At 53.7% G+C, this 21,483-nt stretch overlaps 8 protein-coding genes across 8 annotated transcripts; 5 read left to right on the forward strand and 3 right to left on the reverse strand.

Moving 5' to 3' along the window:
* Positions 1–460: 460 nt before the first annotated feature.
* DSM5745_05416 (V-type ATPase assembly factor PKR1) lies at positions 461–979 on the forward strand (the record flags this gene model as incomplete). Its single annotated transcript, XM_026747432.1, has 1 exon — positions 461–979. The coding sequence occupies one exon, from the start codon at positions 461–463 to the stop codon at positions 977–979; it is 519 nt and encodes a 172-aa protein (XP_026603264.1).
* A 663-nt stretch (positions 980–1,642) lies between these two features.
* DSM5745_05417 (anaphase promoting complex subunit 2) lies at positions 1,643–4,447 on the forward strand (the record flags this gene model as incomplete). The annotated part of the gene is made up of 1 exon (XM_026747433.1): positions 1,643–4,447. One exon carries the CDS (start codon positions 1,643–1,645, stop codon positions 4,445–4,447), a length of 2,805 nt encoding a protein of 934 aa, XP_026603265.1.
* Positions 4,448–4,546: 99 nt separating this feature from the next.
* DSM5745_05418 (type 1 glutamine amidotransferase) lies at positions 4,547–5,464 on the reverse strand (the record flags this gene model as incomplete). The annotated part of the gene is made up of 1 exon (XM_026747434.1): positions 4,547–5,464. The coding sequence occupies one exon, from the start codon at positions 5,462–5,464 to the stop codon at positions 4,547–4,549; it is 918 nt and encodes a 305-aa protein (XP_026603266.1).
* Positions 5,465–6,360: 896 nt separating this feature from the next.
* Positions 6,361–7,718, forward strand: DSM5745_05419 (TauD/TfdA family dioxygenase; the record flags this gene model as incomplete). Its single annotated transcript, XM_026747435.1, has 4 exons — positions 6,361–6,660; positions 6,710–6,975; positions 7,035–7,295; positions 7,355–7,718. 4 exons carry the CDS (start codon positions 6,361–6,363, stop codon positions 7,716–7,718), a joined length of 1,191 nt encoding a protein of 396 aa, XP_026603267.1.
* A 788-nt stretch (positions 7,719–8,506) lies between these two features.
* DSM5745_05420 (lactonase family protein) lies at positions 8,507–9,816 on the forward strand (the record flags this gene model as incomplete). The annotated part of the gene is made up of 2 exons (XM_026747436.1): positions 8,507–8,922; positions 8,991–9,816. 2 exons carry the CDS (start codon positions 8,507–8,509, stop codon positions 9,814–9,816), a joined length of 1,242 nt encoding a protein of 413 aa, XP_026603268.1.
* A 476-nt stretch (positions 9,817–10,292) lies between these two features.
* Positions 10,293–11,462, reverse strand: rfeD (putative transcription factor RfeD; the record flags this gene model as incomplete). Its single annotated transcript, XM_026747437.1, has 2 exons — positions 10,293–10,982; positions 11,031–11,462. The coding sequence occupies 2 exons, from the start codon at positions 11,460–11,462 to the stop codon at positions 10,293–10,295; spliced, it is 1,122 nt and encodes a 373-aa protein (XP_026603269.1).
* A 4,355-nt stretch (positions 11,463–15,817) lies between these two features.
* DSM5745_05422 (uncharacterized protein) lies at positions 15,818–17,297 on the forward strand (the record flags this gene model as incomplete). The annotated part of the gene is made up of 3 exons (XM_026747438.1): positions 15,818–16,525; positions 16,598–16,804; positions 16,869–17,297. The coding sequence occupies 3 exons, from the start codon at positions 15,818–15,820 to the stop codon at positions 17,295–17,297; spliced, it is 1,344 nt and encodes a 447-aa protein (XP_026603270.1).
* Positions 17,298–18,896: 1,599 nt separating this feature from the next.
* DSM5745_05423 (bZIP transcription factor) lies at positions 18,897–20,277 on the reverse strand (the record flags this gene model as incomplete). Its single annotated transcript, XM_026747439.1, has 2 exons — positions 18,897–20,095; positions 20,157–20,277. The coding sequence occupies 2 exons, from the start codon at positions 20,275–20,277 to the stop codon at positions 18,897–18,899; spliced, it is 1,320 nt and encodes a 439-aa protein (XP_026603271.1).
* Between the last annotated feature and the right edge of the window lie 1,206 nt (positions 20,278–21,483).

Here is a 21,483-nt window from a genome sequence, read left to right on the forward strand (position 1 = left end):
CCCTCGTCGGGTGTCGTGACTCGGCCTGGTGAGTTGCTTGTCCGGTCATCTTGCGGAAAGATCTAGGTATATATATCACTGAGGCTGCTCTAGGTGGTCCTTCATCTGGCGCTCATCGTTCTCTCATCGTTCTCTCCCGGTTGATACCTTGTTCTTCAGGCAGCCGGACTCCGCCGGTCAAACGCCCACCACCTTACCTTCGGGTTCCCGATTTCTCTACCGCTGAACTCTTGCTCATCAGTCCTCCGACGGAGCGTTTGTTTGAAGGTCAGTGCTATTTCAAGAGATGCAATCCGCAGACCCTTGTCAATATCGCACCCCGTTGCGTCATACTTACTCCGTAAGCTGACTCCGCGCAAGCAGTTACCAGGACCTGTCTTCTCCGCACAGCGCTTTCTCCAAGAATTTCTTGCTACAGCTCACGGTTTATCAGAGCGCCAAAACCAACCAAGAGCTAGCTATGGCGTCTTTTATGGAGGATCTCTGGTCGAGCATATTCACCGCGGGCCCAACGCCGACTCTCCTCCTCGCTACCAACGCCACCTTCGCCGCCCTGCAAACCCTCCTCTTGATTCTCCTCCTAGCCACATACAGTATCCATTTCGCTATCCTGTCAATCCTTTCAGGAGCACTCTGGTATTCAATCAACTGGTTTGCGCAGGAGTTGAAGCAGGCCCAAGCCCAAACGGCGCGTCAGGAAACACCAGCAGAGAAGACGCCCGAGGCTATACAGTCTGATGCAAAGACTCGCGGGACAACGGAGGGCGCGGATAGTGACACGGAAACAGAAGGCTCAATGAGTCGCAAGGGTGCGCAGGCTCTTAGCTCAGCGGCACAGTCGGCTACCGCATCGACGACACTCCAGGTCCCCGATAACTCAAGCGAAGTCCGAAAGCGCCTTAGTGTGAGCGGCGAGAGCTCTGGGTACACAAGCACTGATAGCGAATGGGAAAAGGTGGATGACAGCGCTGGAAATTGAGAATCCACTCGCGTTTATGAATTCTGCGATGCGCGTTGCTTGGGACGCGTGATTATGTCTTTATCGCATGCAACGTAAGACTGGCCTGACAGCAGCGCGCCTGCAGGGAGCTACTTTTTGTGCATCTCCGAGGGCAGTCTTACAGCGCAGAGATACCCATAGATGCCAACGCTGCGCTATGTATCAATCTGACTCTATATATGCAGAGCTCATTCAGAGTCGCGCAAGCAGCCTAAACAGTAGAAGGCCTGCAAACCACACCGCTACCGCTCTCCATAACATTGCGATCTACCTAGTTTGATATCCACTTTGTACTGCACGCATGGCCATGGTAACATTACTATAGTCGTACGTGCTATGGAAACAGACCATGCTGGAGTTCTATGAAGCTACTATGCGTACGAACCAAATTTATAGCTCATGGGCCATGTCCGTATTTGATCTCCGTACTCCGTAGTTGGTCTCTTCTATAATATGCTATAGACACGGTGAAAAGCCTGGTCCTTATCTTATCGATAAACAGCTGACTCATCAGTCGCGCTGGCCCTCGACATTTGTTCATTTGTTATGAATTTACTCTTTTGTGAATAGTTACAACACCCAATTCTGGACCATTCTCGACCAAGCCTTCCAATGATGCCGTCCGGCTAATGATTCTCGATTATGGCCCCAGATTCGACGATCTGTGCGGCACGCAGCCACATTTTCGAATCCGTTTTCGCCCCCGCATCTCCGGTCGACTTCATATCCGGACTCGCACCAACGAACAAGTCACCACAGAAGGGATCAACATCGGACAAGGGTACACGAAGCCGAGCATGGCGCACCGCCACGATTTATCTCTCGATTCCGGATAGGAAGTTCGAGGATCTGCTTCTCCGTATAACACCTGGCGAAGACGACTTTCTGAAACTGTGGAATCGGGACAAGAAGCCTTCGAAGGAAACCAGAGATGCCTTGGCCTATCTGATAAAGCCATCAACAAGGGGCTCTGAAGATGAATCAAAGGATATCTTTGCTTGGTACGAACTCGAGCTTCGCCGGCACTTCTTGCGGAATTTCAAAGAAGAACTATCCGTCGTTAGTTCCGCGTCGTATCCAGATAGTCTATTGAGGCAACGTTTCCCCGAGGTCTTTCAGGGCGTTTCATCTTCCTTCGACCGCAATGGCTTGCTAGAGGGATTCCTTGTGAAATGCCTTCTATTAATTCGCCAGATCTACTTTTCTCCATTGGTACAATACATGCTTCCCGTCCTGGACAGCGGCGCTCAAGAAAAGGCGTTTGTCAGATTTCAACGCTCGTTCCACTTAATGGTTAGATATGCCATTTCAGGACCTTCGTTGTCGGACCTGCTTACACGGAGTCTGACCAAACATACGCTTATAATACTTGGCATCAGCAACTTGAAAGAAAGGGCGGATATGAACGACAGTGCCAGCGTGGACGACATGGAGGTTGACAGGCAGTACTCAATGTCGTACCAGGATTGGCGGGACGCGCCGTCCGCTGAGTTCCAGTCGCAAATGATGACGGAATGTGAGGACGCTCATGTTACTGACGCCCGGGAGCGCCTGCTGTCACTGCTCAATGACCTACAGCTTGTCGGCTTAGGAGGTGAAAAGGCTCAGGAAGCATTTGCCGGAGTTATGGACACAATGATGACGGAATTCATTCGGGTTGCCTATACCTGTCACTGGGAAGGCCCATCGCTTGTCTCGTCCCACCTGCGGCAATGGATAACAGATGTGTATGCGCGGCTAGCTATCCAGGTCCTACCGATCATCAACGTACCAGAGTCTGGCATTCGGGAAATTGGGCTGCGGGACGTGAACATCAGTGACATGGACAAGTGGCAAGAAGTCGGCATTGCCCGGCTTGGGGCACTGCGGGTCGGAGAGCTGTTTGACGTGATTGTTGAATGGCCCGCAAGCAGCGGAGCGATTGAAGACCTACGGCATTTCACGACTCACCCTGCGGCTCGAAGTCATTTGACCCAGTCTTTCGCGGCGGTGCTGAATCGGCGGCTGTTACATCCTGGTGCATCGACTGTGGAAATTTTGCAGGTATACATCTCGATTATTCGGGCCCTGAACCTCTTGGACCCAAAAGGTGTTCTCCTGGATCGAATTGCGAAGCCCATTCGTAAATACCTAAGGGACCGCGACGACACGGTTAACGCCATTGTTGGCGGCCTACTTGCAGATCCCGCTGATGCCGATGGTCGTGGCGCATCCAGCAGTGAAACGCTAGTAGAGCTCGCAGCTGAGCTGAGCAAAGCACACCAGACCTCTTTGCGGAATGATACCGGGGAGCTGGACTACGACGACATGAACTGGATGCCGGATCCGGTCGATGCAGCGCCTGACTACCGCAAGTCAAAGAGCTCCGATGTCATCGGCAGTCTCATTAGCATCTTCGACTCGAAGGAGACTTTCGTGCGTGAGTTACGAGACATGCTGGCAGACCGGCTCCTTCAGAAACGCGCCGAGTTCGAGCAGGAAATGTCGGTTCTAGAACTCCTCAAACTCCGCTTCGGCGACAACGCCCTACAAGCATGCGAGGTCATGCTGCGCGATATTTTTGACTCCCGACGAGTTGACACGGTCGTCCGCAACGACCAAGGCATGGCAAGCCCTCAAGACAAAGGCGCCGAAAATGCCCCAGAGCTCCACGCGAAGATCCTCTCGCACTTCTTCTGGCCCGAGCTCAAGGGTCAGCAATTCAAGGTCCCCCGCGAAATCACCGATCTCCAGCAGCGCTACTCCGAGGGCTTTGAATCGCTCAAGCAGTCACGCAAACTTACGTGGCTCAACGGTCTGGGTCAAGTTACCGTCGAGCTAGACCTCGAAGACCGCGTCTTCGTCGAAGAAGTCTCCACCTGGCAAGCAACAGTCATCTACGCATTCAATTCGGATACTCCCACTAACGGACCCGTCACTAAAACCATCACCGACCTTACCACCCACCTCGATATGTCTGCTGCACTTGTCCGCAGCGCATGCCTGTTCTGGGTGAGTCGTCGCATCCTAACCGAAGTCCCCGGGCACCGCGATACATTCAGCGTTCTCGAATCCCTACCTACAGCCCGCACCAAGGACAAGGATGCCGCCACTACAACTGATCCTGAAACCGCGAGAATCGAAAACACAACCTCCGACACCACAGCTGACGTCGACGTCAGCGCCGATGCAGCAGCCAATGCTGCCGCCGCCGCGGAGGCCGCCGTTGCAAAGGAATCCGCCGAAGCAGCGGCCATGGAGAAGATGAATCTCTACTGGCAGTTCATTGTGGGCATGCTGACAAACCAGGGTGCGATGCCGCTGCAGCGGATTGTCATGATGCTGAAGATTGCCGTGCCCGGTGGGTTCCCATTTAGCAACGAAGAACTGAGGGAGTTTCTAGCTGGCATGGTCTCCAAGGGTAAAGTTGAGATTGTTAGTGGAGGAAACTATAAGATTGTGCGGTAGATGTTACGGGAAACGCATACGTTTCAGATACCCCCGTTATCATAAGTCACGAATTGAATTCTATTCGTCTATGATCTACATGCAACAATAGGCAGCCATTCAATCCAAGAAGAACAAGAGCACAACCTCCGCCGCGACCTTCGCATCGTCAACGTCCTCGACAACCCCCTCAACCCTCCCCCTCCCAATCAAGGCCAGCATCCTCTCCACCTCGGCCTCGTCCCAACCACTCCTCCTCCCAAACTCCTTACAAGTCTCCGAGTTCACAAATACATCGAACTCAAAGTGCCCCTGATACGTCAACACCCTCCCAGGGTAGTACAGCCCCTGCACAGGACACAGCTCCGTCGATCCCACATTCACCCAGGGCTCCGGCAACCTCTCAACCCCAGGCAGGAGAGCCACCCAGTCGCCGTGAATCATCTGTAAGCGCATGTCGCTAGGCACAGGGAGGTGCTTCGAGAGCACCGTGAACGCGCCCGCAAACTCCGGCGTAATCTTGATAGACGTCAGCCCCGTCTCCCTGCCCCGCGGGCTCTGCTCAACAACGACACTCGGTGGTTGCGGCGGTGACCTGTTCGGTGCCTGCGACGACAGCAGCCCCTGCCCGATGATCTGGTGGCCGAAGCAAGACCCAAATAGCTTGACGTGCGGGTACGACGCGAAGACCGTCTGCACGAAGCTCTGCAGCGGGACGATCCAGGAGTACTTTGCCGATTCGTATGCGGCTGCTGCGGCGCCCGTGATGAGGATGGCGTCTATGGGGAGGGCGAGCGGGTTGAGGCTTCCCGCGTCGACTCCATTTTCCGTTGGCCGTGGGGAGGTCCGGAGGGCTTGGAGTGGTGGGAGTGAGCCGCCTACTACATCGAAGGCTGTTGTGTGGATGTCTGATGCGGACAGGTTGAGTCGTGAGGCGGCGGACTGCAGTAGGGTGCGGAACTGCGAGCTGTAGAGGCCGCGGGCGGCATAGACGGCTGGGACGGGGACGTCGATGTCGAGGATGGCGATGTGCAGCATTCTGGGTGTGTGTTGGTCAAGAAGTTGAGGATTTTTACAGCATCTTTTTTTCTCTCCATGGTGGGGTGCGGGGGTTTGGAGAAGCGGATTAGGTTTCCTTATCAGGAAGTTGTTTACGAGGGGAGTCCATGTGTTTGCGTCTATGTCTGTAGAGTCTATATAACGTGGGAAACAAAAGACCGAGGCGAAAGAGGTGTATAAAAGGGATCAAGACCTAAGAATGAAGTGGATGACGCTGTTCGAAGACTTTGTGTTCTACAGCACTCCAGGTTATGCACTCCAGGTATGCACTTTGAAGAGGAGCATGGGGACTCCACCTTCAGGGACAGTCCAATCCAGAGACTCTTATTCTTCTTATGCTGCTGATCTGGGGGGCATTGGGTTTATGCACTGAGCTGATAAGAATTGATAAGAAAGTTGTTCTGCGGGGTTGTTCCTGGCGAAGTCACTGTATAGTCCGAACCCTATACAACCTTGGAACAGACCCAGGCACAACCTTGAAAGACCAGCGAGGACAAACAGACTGCCAATATTCGAATCTCCTGACCTTTATCAAGAATTGTTCTGTCTTCGTCAGTTCTCCCTGTTCTGCCTTCAGTTGAGTGCTCGATGCTCCAGATGACGCCATCAGCGCGGCCAATTACGCGGATTCTGCTCCTATCAGCATCGCATCTCAACCACCACAAGCACGCCATGTCCTCCACTGCTTGCAACACTCGTGCTGTTTCGAAATTCTGTCCTGCTATACTACGCACGCTCTACCGGCCGAGTGGCTTCATCCGCTGCTGAGCGCGTCTATAAATATATGATATCCCTGCACCGGATCAGTTGGACAGAGAAAGAATCAGTTGAAAAGCATTCTCCGAGGTCTGAATAACTTCAAACACACAGCCAAAATGGCCACTCTCACTCAGACTCAAATTCCTGCCCCGCACTCCGCCTACAGCAATTTGCCCCTCGACATCTTCCCCGATGGCCTGAAGACAACCGGCCAGCACGCCCCGCTCTACGAGGAGCTGCACCCGTTGGAGGACTTCCCCAAATCCATCGAAGGCCGCACACTATGGAAGGCAGAGGACTATAGGGATGCTCCTGAGAGGTGGACACATCGGTTCTCGGCTGAGGAGATTGAGGAGCTCAGTGCCACTGCCGATGCTTTCTTGGCCGCTAAGACTCCTTTGACTGGGATTTCGAAAGTACTTTCCTGCACTCGACTACCGTCGAAGTAAATGCTAACAAAAGCAGAGCAACTTCCCACTCCCCAAACTCTCCGCCCTCCTCTCCACCCTCCGCGACGACCTCCTCAACGGCAAAGGCTTCATCCTCTTCAAGGGCTTCCCCGTGGAGCAATGGGGCAACCACAAGTCCGCCGTGGCGTACATGGGTCTCGGCACATATCTGGGCTACTTCGTTTCCCAGAACAGCAGGGGTCACGTTCTTGGCCACGTCAAGGATCTCGGCGAGGACCCTACACAGATTGACTCCGTTCGTATCTACCGCACAAACGCTAGGTATGAATGGTTCACTTCAACACCCTCATAATCCTGGCTTTCTGCTGACAATAGGACAGACAATACTTCCACGCTGACGACAGCGACATCGTTGGCCTCCTGTGCATTGCGCGCGCCCTGGAAGGCGGCGAATCAGACATCGTCTCAACACATAATGTGTACAACACCCTGGCCGCCGAGCGCCCCGACGTGCTCAAGACCCTCATCGAGCCAATCTGGTACTTCGACCGCAAGGGCGAGACCTCCAAGGGCCAGGAGGAGTACATCCGCACCAGTGTGATCTATCTCGAGCGCGGCGATAACCCCCGTGTCTACACCAAGTATGCTTCCACCCCCCTCTCAACCAAAAGAGCAACATATACTAACAACGTATTTGCAGATGGGACCCCTACTACGTCCGCTCCCTAGCCCGCTTCAGCAACGCTGGTCTGGTCCCCCCTCTCTCCGACAAGCAGGTCGAAGCGCTCGAGGTCCTCGAGCAGACCTGCCAGCGACTTTCCCTGCACATGATCCTCGAAGTCGGCGATATCCAGTTCGTGAGCAACAGCCACGTCCTGCACGCGCGCACAGCATACAAGGACTATGCGCCCCCTGCCCCGCGGCGACACCTTATGCGCCTTTGGCTGTCTACGCCCGAGAGTGAAGGAGGCTGGCGCTTGCCGTTCTGGGACAGTAATGAGAAGAAGAGGGGTGGCGTGCAGGTTGATGATCAGCCGCCCGTGGCGCTGTTGGATGCGGAATAAACGGTTCCCGTGGAAGAAAGGGTCATGTTATACTAGGGCTGGTTTGGTTGTATTTTAGCGATTTGATTTCATCAATAGTCTCACATTTTCTTCATTTGATTGAACATTAGTATATAAGAAGAGTTGCCTGAGTAGTAAAATCAAGATGTGCTCGTGCTTCTGGGCGACTATGAATCAAAACGATATACCTATAGCCGGGAATCCCCCGCAGACCATGTCCCTAAATACCTCCTCCGTTATTTCAAGTGGCTGGAATAAAACGCCATACCGGTACTCTCTAAAGCACCAACATTGATTAAAAACGTTCATGATGACCCCGAGTCCCCGTCCTTCATTAATCACGATACCCCAGTTTTAGATACTGTAGAATACGGAGCCATCCCCACAACATCGGTCATCGGGGAACCTCCGAAACCACCAAAGACAGCACAAACAAGACATAGGTGTCACATAAGACGCGCCCGATTGATTGCCCGCGGGCCTCTGACTCGCCTGCAGAAAGGGGCATTCCCCGCATTGGCTGCATGAAGAGTACTCCGTAAGACGCCATGTCCCTGACCCTGGCAATCAAATTCCCGCCAGCCGCAGCCCCATCTCATTCCCCGCCCTTGCTTGGAGTTGGGCCTTCATTGTTGACGATCACGACGAGACGTGACGTGTTTGGAATGTGGTAGCCATCAGGCTTCAGCACTGTATTTATTTTCCTCCACCCAGTGCCCCTCTCTGCTTCTTTACTCCCTACCTAACGATCCTAACCCCTTGCAATCGCTGTGTGTGATACTGGCACGATGATCCGCCCCTTCCTGCAGATCGTAACCCTGGGCCTGATTCCGGGCCTGGCAACCGCAGACCCAACCACCAGCACCCTCTACGCAACGCACTACAACACCTCATCGATCTACACATTGTCGCTGACGCGTTTCAACGGCAGCTATAGTCTTACCGAGACCGCCTCGCTGAAGACCTGCGGCACGTACCCGTCCTGGATCACGCTCGATTCTTCCACGAAGACACTGTACTGCTCTGATGAGGACGGTTACCGCAATGCCGATGAGTCGGTGAATGGGTCGTTGACGGCGCTCAGTGTGGGTGAGGATGGAAGCTTGAGCGAGAAGGCTGTTACGGGGAATGCGCCGGGGAGTGGGGTGCATAATGTTGTTTACGAGGATGAGGAGGGAGAGAAGTATCTTGCTATTGCGCATTAGTGAGTTTCCCCTTCACCGGGTTTTGCCCCCTACGAAGAAGGCTCAAGGACGTGGACTAATGGTACAGCTCCGGCGCCGCATTATCGACCTTCGCCCTTCCCCTACAAGACGATGCCGACCCACTGCAGGTGCTTGAGTTCGAGCTCGAGGCGCCCGGCACAGTCCCCGAGCGCCAGGAAGCGCCGCACCCACATCAAACCTTCCTTGACCCGACCGGATCCTTCGTGCTAGTCCCCGACCTCGGCGCAGACCTGATCCGCGTGTTTGCGATTGACAAATCCAACGGCGAGCTAAGCACTTGTCCCAGCCTGAACTACACGCTCGGGGGCGGTCCTCGACACGGCGTGTTCCGGACTTTCTCGGAAGAGCCTCGAATTCGAGGACGCGCTCCTGGTCCCGAGCCAGTTCTGTATGTGGCTGGCGAGCTCAACGGTGAGGTTGAGGCCTTTGTCGTCTCGTACCCTAACAGCGGGTGCCTCTCTTTCACGCAGTTCAATACCAATGTCCCCTATCCTTCGGGTCTGCCTGAGGGCGCGTCGCTGGGAGAAATCAGACTAGCCGACGACGATCTGTACGTCTCTGTGCGCCAGGACTCTGCGTTTGACGGGGACGACTCGCTCGCTCGGCTGAGTCTGGGCAAGGATGGGAAGGTCGAATTTGAGGAGATTAGTACATCGGGCGGTGTGATGCCGCGGACGTTTGCGATTAACAAGGCTGGGGATTTGGTGGCCGTCGGAAACCAGCTTTCTTCGACTGTAGCCATTGTGGAGAGAGACCTCGACACGGGAGTCCTTGGTGAAGTTGTTGCCGAATTGCTTGTTGGTGTGCCTGGAGATGACAACATGGAGGGTCCCCCCATGTATGGTTTGAGCAGCATTATCTGGAGTGAGTGAATATCAAAGATGGAGCCACGGACAAAGTCAATAGATATATGAATGTGTAGGTAGCAATGAGATATATCAATCAATAAATGAAAATCGTATCAGTCAATATCACATCTTTTGAATGCACTGTCAAATCAATCAAAATGCAGCAAGTCTTCTGCGGTCGTTAAGGATATCAGCAATCAACTCCAACAAGAAACAGAAAACCACCGCAATGTATATAAACCGCCAAAATATAATACCGACATATACGCCCGCTTGTCCAAAATAAAGCCCAGCTTTTTCTTACAATTGTCATGCCATCTTGCAAGACCGCTAGTTGGTCGGGCCAGCCCTTCCGTAGTCATTCGGCACTGTCGATGCCGTTGGCGTTGAGGTGTCATGCCGTGAAGATATAATTTTGAGTACCGTAACCCTCTGCCGTAATTCGTAAATCCCATAAACCATGATTACCCGTATAACGGGTAGAAGAGTGATGCGTGGCTTCATTTAACCTCGAGTTGGAATGCCTTCCATTTAGCTCCCACAGTGCGGCAGCGTGGGCAGCCGCGCGGTGTTGGACTGGGGTAGCTCGTTGGGCCGTGGGACATTGCACTGCCAGGACTCGATGTGACATTTTTAAACGGAGTTGGCGGGCTGCTCATGTAACTACCCACACAGTCGCGGCAAACCCCGCAGATACATTCAGTGCAGGCGAAGCATTCGTTAAGAGGCCATGCCTGCTTGCAGCTGGCACAGAAGATCTGTATCTCCCTGCTACGGTACGAGGCCGGTGTGGGGTTGGAAAACCGATGATGTTGCCGCTGAGCTGCCGAAGATGGGAATAGATTCAGCACTGGGCTGGAGTCGGGATGTCTAGTTGAGTTGAGGTGGTTGGTGAAGAAGTGCTTCCCGGATGTCGTTGACGCCGAGTCTAAAGACGATTCAATCGACGGGAAGGGTTCTAGATCAGCGTCACGGTTGCGCGAGAATTCATACGGTGGTGGCGTCAGAGATTTATGCAGGGGTGACGCTGCATATGAGGTGGGTGGGAACGGACGATGCGACGCGGGCGGGGGTAACCCCGGAGATTGGAAAGCGGGAGGCATGGATGATCGGCCTCCTTTGAGTGAAGGCGCTGATGTAATTGAAGTGATATTGGGAATGGTCGGTGGCATAGTGGGCGACCGTCCCAGCTGCATGGGTTAGCTGGAGTCAACCAGTGTGATCTGGGATAAGCCCACCTCTGACTGTCTATCATCGTCAACCTCAGTTGCCGATGTGGCGGCCTCGATTAAATCCTCCCATCGCTTGCCCTGCGCCCAAGCGGCGGTTTGTGGCTCTGCTGATAGAGCCTTCCGATCGCCTAGACTTGGGCGCCGCCCGAATTCCTTGGACTTGGAACGCTCATGCTTAGCTTTTCGCGCCCCGGTTATGGATCCTTTGCGAGGGCGAGGAAGCTTGTTCGTCCTCTGAATTGGTGGAAGAGTCGAAGAGCGACCAGGAGGAGAGTGGTTGAGAATCGAGGGCAAAAGCGACCTAGGGCGAGGCGATGAAAATGGAGGCAACGAGTCCCGTTTGAAGTGATCGCGGAGCGAAGGCAGCTCGATCGACGATCGCATCGGGACTCTATCGAGGTCGTTATCGGAATGGATCTCCTGCGTCTCATTAGCCATCTTATCTTATCAGAACCGAGTATGATATAACCAACCACGTCCGTGTCCCAGTGTGATGTTAAATGGTTATGATGCAATTGAGCCAACGCAACCGCCGCAGTCGCTGCAGCAGGATGGGCCTCGTCGATACCGCGAGGGGTCGCGGGCGAATTGGACCCAGCGTAAAGATCTCGTTCATCTATCTCAATCAGCCCTATCCGCTTTGCCTTGTCCTAGAAACCAACCATTGCGCCTCCTGGTAGTCTGCGGGGGTGTAAGGTTGGCACGCTGCTCTGGAGGGGTGTTGACCATCAAGAAAAAACTCTCTTCCGTTGCTGGGAGCTTCGGGATGTAGTGGTTTGGATGGGCTCGTCGAATGTGCTCCTGCATCGAGCGATAACGCTTCTCCTGTCGGGAAAAGCATGTTAGTTCCAGTCAAGTATCTCGATATAGTTCCACGCCAAATCCTTCATTTATGTCCTTGTCCGAGGCTTGTTGCGCTCGGGTGGGGCGCCAATCGATAACGGGCAGAAATTCGAGGGAGCTGGTGGCGGGGAACAGAGCACTCACCCCGAGACATCTCTTGCGACAATTGGACCCATCGTTATTTTTCAGAGGACAAACCACTTCGTTGTTGGCATCGGTGACGGAAAACGAGCTCGTCAAAGTCGATCGGGGCGGCATGGTCTGCATGAGTCCGTCTTATTGGCGGGGTTGGCGTTGGCGTGGGAGGATACCGGCAGGAAGAGAATCTGGGGAAGGCAACTCAGATAGACGGCGATTGAAGCTGACGAGATCAAAAGTCACGACACATACTCCGAGGGGGGCTGACGTAGATAAAGAGCCGAAATTAGTCGCATGCAACAATGAACTGTCGAACAAAGCGTCAATGGGAGGGGTAGCTCTAGACGAAGACGGGTAACGATAGAGGAGCAAGCCGACAGACAGAGCGATGACTGAAGGATGAACAGTGAGCTCGAGCTGCAGCTCCAAAGGGGTAACAAGCTCTAATAAGGAAGAGAGCTAGGAGCAAGAATAGTGCATCGGAAGGGTAAGGAAGACCAGGGCAGGCTCTGGCAGGGGAGGGGGAAGGTTAGAAGCTCTTCTGGCCGGTGGAAAGCTAGACTGCGAACAGGCTAGCGGCAAGGCGAAGAAAATGGATTATAAGTGATAAGCAGCACAATGATTGGAGGGAAAAGACTGGAGTAATGAAATTTGATGGAGGCGACCGGGTGGGAGCCTGGGAGGAGAGAGGGTGGAGGGCGCGGGACTAAACGGGAACAGTAAAGAGCTCGGCCAGTGCTACCTACACTGCTGGAGCTTACTTGGCTACATACCGTACAGTACTCTGTACAGCTCCGGATGGCTAATCAGCTTCATTAAATTGCAGTTGATCTGGTGACACAGTGATCTCTACTTGGAAGATTGACCGAGCTAGCCCGGCCACTGACATCTCGAGTCAATTACCGGTATGCCAACCATTGACGGCCACGGGCTGCATTGCTCCCCAGGTACAAGGATGGACACCTAGTACTAATATCGAGGTGAGCGATTTCTGGGGTGTTTGTTTGTTTCAATACCATTCAATTTACGCCATGAATTGCTATCGCTTTAAGCTTACTCTTCTAGATTGAAGCAAAATTGTGGTGGCGCCTATCGATAACTCGAAACGTGGGACAGCGCGATATCCGCTGCAGTGGCCCAGTGGGTTCGCCGAGGTTTAGCCCACCCTGGAAGAAAGCTTTGGCAGCTCGACTACTCCGGATTATACTCTGAGTTCAGGCATCGGTGAGCTCCGTTGATAGCAAGCAAGCTGCTATGGAATCACCTCCCTGCTCACTGTTTAGACTCCATACCTATTCCTAAGGTTGGCTTGTGAGCTGATGAGCTTGTGCGTGCGACGTTGCGGTGCTCTTCGGTAGCATCGGCCTCGGATCGAGCAGTGTTACCTGACCATACCGTAACAACGGCCAGTGCCTAAGCTCAGCAGCCGCACCAGCATCCCGATCGTGCTCATGCGGTTTCGATTTCGCTCTCCATTGCGATGCCCTGACTCGGAATCTAGTGCAACAGAGACACAAATGCTCGAGTCTGGGCAACCCTGAAGCTCGACACTCGGGAGGTCTGGCGGACTTCATAGTTTCCGTACAATACAAGGTTAGTCAGCTTCACCAGTGCTTCGGGAACTCCGGTGGGGCGGCCTCGACAGTCTCGACTGGACAGCTTTAACAGATCAGCTGAAAGTTCGAGCTGCGACCTTGCATATCGAAACCGATAAGAGCCTATGAAGAACGCCAGCGAAGGAGCTGCAGGTTGGCGATGGTGTCATCTCACTCTTAGGTATGCGGTCTAACCGGCTAAAGAGTCAAAGGCCAGGTGCCCGCGACGTGCCCCTCCCCCTCCAACACGCAGCAGCTCTCCCCAGCTCCAAATTCCTTCTGAGCTTCCATGGACCATCGCTGGAGCTCCAACCACCAACTTTGAAATTTCAGCTTGGCTCCGCGCCACTTGGTTCCTTATTGCCGTGGTGGAGAATGCTTAGTCACCAGCACAACGATAAGTTCGATAAGAGCTGCCCGTGGCAAGCCTGCGGAGATCTCCCACCCCAAGTACGCAGTAGTAGGCGCCTATTCATCCCTGGCCGACTTCCAAAATTGAGGCCATCCATCCGTGGATCTTCGAATGCTGGAATGATAAAGGGGCGAGCCTACTCCGTGGAACTGTTTTCGCGGTGCAAGGCGGACCTCCAGTTACAACGGCCGAGAAGTCGTTGCTTGTTAGTGTGCCTCGGGATCACACTACTATGGCCCTCAGTCCACTGCACTGTGCACAAGAGGGGTTGATGCCCAATTCGTCCTTTAGCGAAACAGCGCTGCTTGCCGTGTCTTCCGCATCGAATTTGGAGAAGTCACACCGGAGCTCTGCCCTTGCTTGTGTGCTGCTCACCGACCACTACTGGAAGATTCACAAGCTCATCCCGGTGTACCTCTACTTCAGAGTGCTGGTTGGCTGAATGGAGGAAGGGTTCTGTAGTAAACCTCTGACGGTTTAGATTTCTGACAAACGCAAACGAGACAAGGCACTCACCGACACCATCTTAAAGTTTCAGTGTCGTGCGGAGAGAGTATCAATTTCGGCTCGCTGCGGATAAGGTTCCCTTGTAATACTTGGCCAAAGTACTCGACACAGGACGAAGATAATGGTTGGGTGCAGCGAATAATGCCGCCTCAACTGGACGCGGACAGTCCTTGATATGGGGTCGAGTTGCTGCAGGTCGGATGTTTCTCGCAGGCACAATGCCGCCCCAGCTTTGCCAAGCGAATGGGGAAACTGCGGGTTTTTTTATCTGGCGCCAGCCTCCAGGCCCGACTTCATTATTGTGATGAGTTACCTTTCCGGGTTGGCTGCAGGGGCAAAGTATCGTGATTGGAGACAAGGTCGGCCGTATTTTGATGCGAGATCTAGCGGACTGGAGCGCATTGCAGTATCCCACTCTATTCGCGGATATTGCTGGGTTGAACTCCATCCGAAGTATGGGGACGGTCTATCCCTACCGTCCAGCCGCTGGGGACCCCGGATCAGTGAAGCAACCGTTAATATGCCAGCTGCCAACTCTACACTATCCTGCCAGAACGGCAGTAGCCCTCTCAACATGGATTTGCGATTGGAGGCTCGGAGTTGATTCCGAACACATGAGTCGCAGCTTGAGTTCGGAATGAGTCCCGTTGGAGTCGATGCACGCTGAATGAACCCTGGGGCGAGCGTAAGCTCGACGAATACATGATTCACCAATGTTCGAGGCAAAGCACTGCTTTGCTGTAGGAGTATATCGTGGTCTCTTCTTCCTCGGACTGTCTTGAGGGCCATCATTTGCCGATGTACTTGTTTTCCGAAAGAGTGGCGTCACTGCGTCATCGGATGCGGGAAATCCAGGCACGACAACGTTCAGCCTGCAGACTGGGGAACGCGGAGAGTCCTCGTCGATCATCAAATCGAACATACGGCGCATTCCGAATGATCTAGCTAAAGCAAAGAAGACCACGGCCAATCGTCGGCTGCGCAGTAGAGAGGCATTGCCGTCTTAACCGCGATGCCCCCGAAGTCCGCATCCGAAGAGGGTCCGCTGGGGCAAGTACGTGGTTTACCCCAGATCCGACGAGGCTTGGTGGGTTCCGATTCGATCTCCATGACCTCAATAATTCATCGTCATCGACCAGGATAAAAGGTCGACGGTTTCCCCTGTCGCATCTCCTCAGCACACGCCCTACCTACGCGAAAGAGTGTATAGAACGGCCAAGGCACCAATTGGCACCGGCACAGCCTCGCGACCATACAGAACACCACATAAACGCCCAAGACTCGGATTAGACCCCGCAATGACCTCCTCGACAAAACCGAAACCTTTTCACGTCGCCATTGTCGGCGGCGGGATTGCTGGCTTGACTCTGGCCATTGCCCTCCATCACCGCGACATCTCCGTCAAAATCTACGAGCAAGCCCATGCCTTTGCTGAGGTCGGCGCTGGCGTCTCCTTCGGCCCTAATGCTGTCGAGGCAATGAAGCTCTGCCACGGCGGAATCCACGACGCATTTAAGAAAGTATGTACGCGGAATCTTTGGCCAGAGAAGGAGAAGGTGTGGTTCGACTACCTGGACGGGTACACACATAATGAAGACGAGTACAACGCAGCCTCGGGTGGGAAAGAGAGCAAGAGGCAGAACATTGCATTCACAATAACAAACAGTATTGGGCAAACGGGCGTCCACCGCGCTCATTTCCTGGACGAGCTGGTCAACCTGGTGCCAGGGGAGATTGCGCAGTTCAACAAGCGGCTTGAGAACATAACGGAACGGGAGAGCGACGGGAAGCTCATGCTGAAGTTTGCGGACGGAGGGGAGGACGAGGCGGATGTGGTTATCGGATGCGATGGGATCAAGTCCAGGGTGCGGCAGATCCTCGTTGGGGAGGACCATCCCTCTGCGCATCCATCGTTCACGCACAAGTATGCCTACCGCGGGCTGGTCCCGATGGACAAGGCGATTGAAGCGATTGGAGAGGAGCTCGCGTCCAACTCATGCATGCATGTACGTTTCCCTCATCAAGATTTGAACTAGGTTCCCATTCCAGACATTATGGAACTGTGCTAACCCTACCAGATGGGCCCGAACAACCACATGCTCACATTCCCCGTCAACGGCGGCAAAACACTCAACATCGTGGCCTTCCACACAACCCCAGACCCGTGGTCCGATTACACCCGCCTAACCCGCGACGGCACCCGCGAAGAAGCCCTCCGCGACTTCGCCGGCTATGGTCCCAACGTCACTAAGCTCCTCAAACTCTGCGAACCCAAGCTCAGCATCGTACGCCCCCTCTTCCCTACTCCTCAAACAAACCACAAACACACACTAACACCATCCGCAACAGTGGGCAATCTTCGACCTAGGCATCCACCCCGTCCCAACATTCCACAAACGCCGCATCGCCATCTCCGGCGACGCCGCCCACGCCACATCCCCGCACCACGGCGCCGGCGCTGGCTTCTGCCTCGAGGACACCGCCGTCCTCGCAACGCTCCTGTCCGACCCGCGCGTGCAATCCCACAGCGACCTCGAGACCGTCCTGGCCGTCTTCGACGCCAGCCGCCGCGAGCGCACGCAGTGGCTTGTGCAGAGCAGTAGGTTTATCGGCGACTGCTATGAGTGGCGGGCGGAGGGCGTTGGCCGGGACTTCAAGAAGATCGAGGAGGCGATTAAGACCAGAAATGGCATCATCACGGACGTGGATGTTGCGGGGATGTGTAAGGAGGCGGCGGAGATGTTGGGGAAGAGATTGGAGGGGAGGGCGTCGCTTTGATTTGATTGGGATTGAGTATTCTCCGGTAGTAGCTTGGGGCTAGCGGATGGGTCTTGTCGACATAGACTTCTTTCTGCTGCGTTTGCGTTTGGCTTTGGCTTTGGCTTTCGCTTTATGATTTAATGCATAGATTGCGTCGACTAGAGATAGAGCGTTGACTGTCTGATCTAGAATAGAGGCCACTTTTGCTTTTTTATCTCGCTATCTACTTGAGATCATATGGTAGTGCTTGCTAAACCTTGGGGGCTCTGCGCGGCAGAATATAGTACGTAAAAGCGGAGTAGATAGCCCTAATTCTCAGCGGATAGTGTTTCGAGTTGCGGACAGAGACCGCAATTGGATTTCATGTATGCGTCGAGGTACGATTGAGTAACGCAACCTGAGAGGACGATTGGATGCTAAGAAGAAAACACACATATAGGTATGAATACACTGGAAGCTGGCGTCCTTGACTGTTCGTGAGGCACTCACTGCGCCTACGCGCCCTACCCCAGTCTTGCAATCGACACTGTCCCATTTAGCGTACTCCCTGTAACTTTTCGCGCCTGTCCCTGTAAAGGTCCCAGGAAGGCTCACATCAAACGCCATCTGGCCATCAAGGAAACGCAAACTGGGAGCTCCGTCTTTAGCTGCGGTTCCAGCGTCTGGATGTTATCCAGCTAATGTTGAACGTTCCGCCTGCCAATGAGCGGGAATATAATGGACGTCAAGCTTGGCCATCATGGACCTGAACGTGAGCGCCAGCAGCGAGGTTATGCCATGTTCGCGCGTCAGAGTTTTGGGCACTTCTGCTCGTTCTGGTGCGGGCTTGGAATTTGGCTTTCGTTTCGAATCTCCCGCCCCCGGGGCTTCCCAAGCGGCCAAGGCCATTCCAGAGTGCCATGCCTTCGGGATGATCTCGCACTCGAAGCTGCGCGGCATGACAGCGCAGCGGCCTCCGTAACTGCTGCATTGGTGTCTTGTCGCGGTTCAGCGCGTAGGTTTTGACTGTGGAGATAACACAGGTTGGGTATCTGAGTTTGACCAGGCAAGTGACTCATTCTTGTTCGGCGTCATGGTCTCCTTGCTGGATGTTCAGTGGTCCTCTCAGAAAGGGGAGAGAACGCCGATTCGGTTTGCCTGGAGCTTCCCCAGGAGGCCGGATGCAAAGGGTCAAAGGGATGCCGTTATAACTTGACAGACATCAAGGGGGGGACAACAAGGCTTGAAGCGCTGTTGTGGGATAGAAATGGCAATTTGCATGGGTAGAGAAGGCTGGGGTCTTGCGCCTGTTAGAACATCGCTCGACAGACTCTGAAATTCATGGAGGCCTCACCATTCAGCACTTTTGGACGTTTTCTGAATCATCCATGGCTTGATTGTCCTCTAAGTGCAGGGACATTGAGGGAAATGCGCATCTATGATGCATCCAGAGAAATGGTTTCCGGGCCGATAAATCGAAGGTAGACTGTGATCAAGATGCGGCTTGTGAACCTTGTGCCGCGCAGACTCCAGCCGTGGGCCATTTGCGCAAAAGCTGAGGCTGTTTCCACTCCGTACTTGCAATTCTGCTTGACCTGGGGATAGAGATTAAGAGCAAACGACAAGCAGGTGGGCGATTCATAGCTCAACCACATCAAGCTCAGCTTCCCCTCTGACACTCCGCCACCACTCAGTCTGTCGTACCAGTTCTCCATCCTCGCCACCTAGTAAACTCCAATACTTCTTCACAAACCACTCTTGAGCCTCCCAGCTGCGCAAGTCCCACGGCGTTCCGCTCGAAGCTTTTCCAGCAGAGACATTTCGATCCTTCTGCCCAATGCCTGCACTTCCCCAGCATATCAATCCGGCGAGGCTATCATGGAAGAATTCATCCTCATCATACTCGCCCTGGCGGGTGACAAGATTGTTTCGGAGAGTAGGAGAGGGGTATATATCCATCATCGGATGGTGGCTGATGGTGATTTGCTCTTTGGTCGGCCTCAAGTCGTGCTTGACTCTGGATCTAAAGTTCTTCTGGACGGCAGAAATCACATTGGATTTGGTCAACGGATCCGATGTCAAGGCGTCGGCGCGGAAAAAGAGGGATGTAGAGTCATCGCAACAGATTATGTCCATGGTTAGGCCGACGTGTTCTACGACTGAGAACAATGCTGTTAGGGTGCAATGCTGGTCGACTCGGAGGCTGTTCGCATATGGGTCAGCTATTGGCATGGTCGTGAGCACCTTGAGCTGGCGAGGATTGGCGGAGAAAGGACCTCCCGACTGTATTGTAAAGTGTGGGCTGGAGCAGCTGCAGTCGACAGTGGTAGTCCAGGCCAAGCTTGGCCGGTGGTTGACGCCGCTTCTGAGAGTAAGGGGGTTGCTGTTGGTTACCTCGACCAGAGTCGTGGAGGTGACTGGCTGTGAAGTACGATCTAGGTTAGGGGGGCATATCGTGTCGTCTGGAGTTTTGGTTCTGGTTAGTTGGTCGAGTGGTGGCGGATACCATAGGGTTCCATCCGACAGAGGCAACGTGCTAGGATCCCATACGCCTAGGGATGACGGAGCATCCGGTACTAGTGCATGCGGATTAGGGTTCCACAAGCTCAGATCCAATGGGATAGTATCCAGTTGAGGAGCAAGCTGTGGGTAGTCCGTTATAGCTGTGGGTAAACTAGCGGACACATCCAAAGTGGACTGAGGAGTAGCCGGTGTAGTATTATCGCTCTGAGAGGTAGAAGATGATGGAGCTGTGCCAGGCAAGCCTTGACTAGCAGGCTGTGTGGCAGACGCAGCAACCGCTTCTAGATGTTCTAAGCGCTGTCGGAGTTTCTCACCTAGACCAATCATCAGCAGCTATATGCTGACAGGGTGGTAGTGGACATGGATGCAACATACGGTATTTCTTTTGAGCGCGGATGTTCTGCTGCCGTCGCTTCTCCGGGTCACGGCGGGCAGGCTTACGCTTCTGGGTCCCGGTGCTTTCGTTTGGCTCTTGTCTGCGGGTTCGGGGCGGCATGGCGTATAGCTGAGCGATCCGAGTGTGTGAGCGGCGTCGATGACGAGAACGTGGAGGTGGAGGAGCAAAAGGGAGCGATGGCTGAAGTCAGCCACGAGAACAAAGGGAGGCTTGACTAAGTGCATACCCGCTATTCCTGATTGGGTTCAAGCAAAATAATGGGATATAAGAGTCACTAGCAAAAATATATATCTGACCTCAAAAGTTCAACTATTAGGGAATTAGTTTTCTGTCTGTGGAGAAATAGGAACAGGGTGAATATTGGATTTTTGTATTTTATGACCTGCGTCTAGAAAAGCGGCTACTGCTCCATGCAGGTGAGTAAGGTCATTGCCGCATACTTATCACAGCAGTGTCAAAGCGCTTTAGTCTGTTATGGTAGTAAGGCACTAACATCTACGTGTCCATAGAGGTATGGCCTTCTTACCGGTGTATAACCCTCTACTTGGAGCCATAGTCGGTGCAACTTCATGTTGATTGAGAGGCAGCCCTAGATCGAACGGTGGTAGGAGTTCCTGTGCAAGTCCTAGGACGGTATATTCCACGGCAGGGCGAATATGGTGGCATCGCTGCATCTCGGCTACTCCATGATTGAGAAGCTCGCAAAACACAACAAGGACTATGATATGCCTGTGAGTATGTCTTCGAATCAAGCTTATCATTCTGTAACCATGGCTTCGAATCGGTACTTCCATGTGTGACTTTAACCTATGGTTCATCCGGCCACAATCCTACATAAAAGGTACTTACTTATAGTGCCCCATTACATCGTGACAATATACATGCTGATGCTTCAACAGCTGGACCAGGTAGCTGGAGGCGAACGCCCCCGGCCGATCTTGCCCCCAGTCCTGCCCCGCACAAGCTACGTCACATAACCAGCAGTAAACTCAGCCTACATCGACATCTTTCGTGCATCCCTATACCATGACACCGCTACAAAAAATCCTACCCCTCCTCCTAGTCACAGCGCCCACCTCCCACGCCCTACGCTACCTCGGCTGCTACCTCGCCTCCGAACCCTTCACCCTCACCAGCCGTTCAGTTTTCCAATCCGTCGGACTGTGCAGGGCGCAGTGTACACAGCGCGGGGACATAATACTGGCGCTTGGGAACAGCACAGAGTGCCACTGCGGCGGTGTGTATCCGGATGCACGAGATGAGTTGGATTCCGGGGCGTGTCATCTGCGGTGTCCGGGGTATGCG

Source organism: Aspergillus mulundensis, assembly GCF_003369625.1.
Source record: "Aspergillus mulundensis strain DSM 5745 chromosome Unknown scaffold_5, whole genome shotgun sequence".
NCBI lineage: Eukaryota > Fungi > Ascomycota > Eurotiomycetes > Eurotiales > Aspergillaceae > Aspergillus > Aspergillus mulundensis.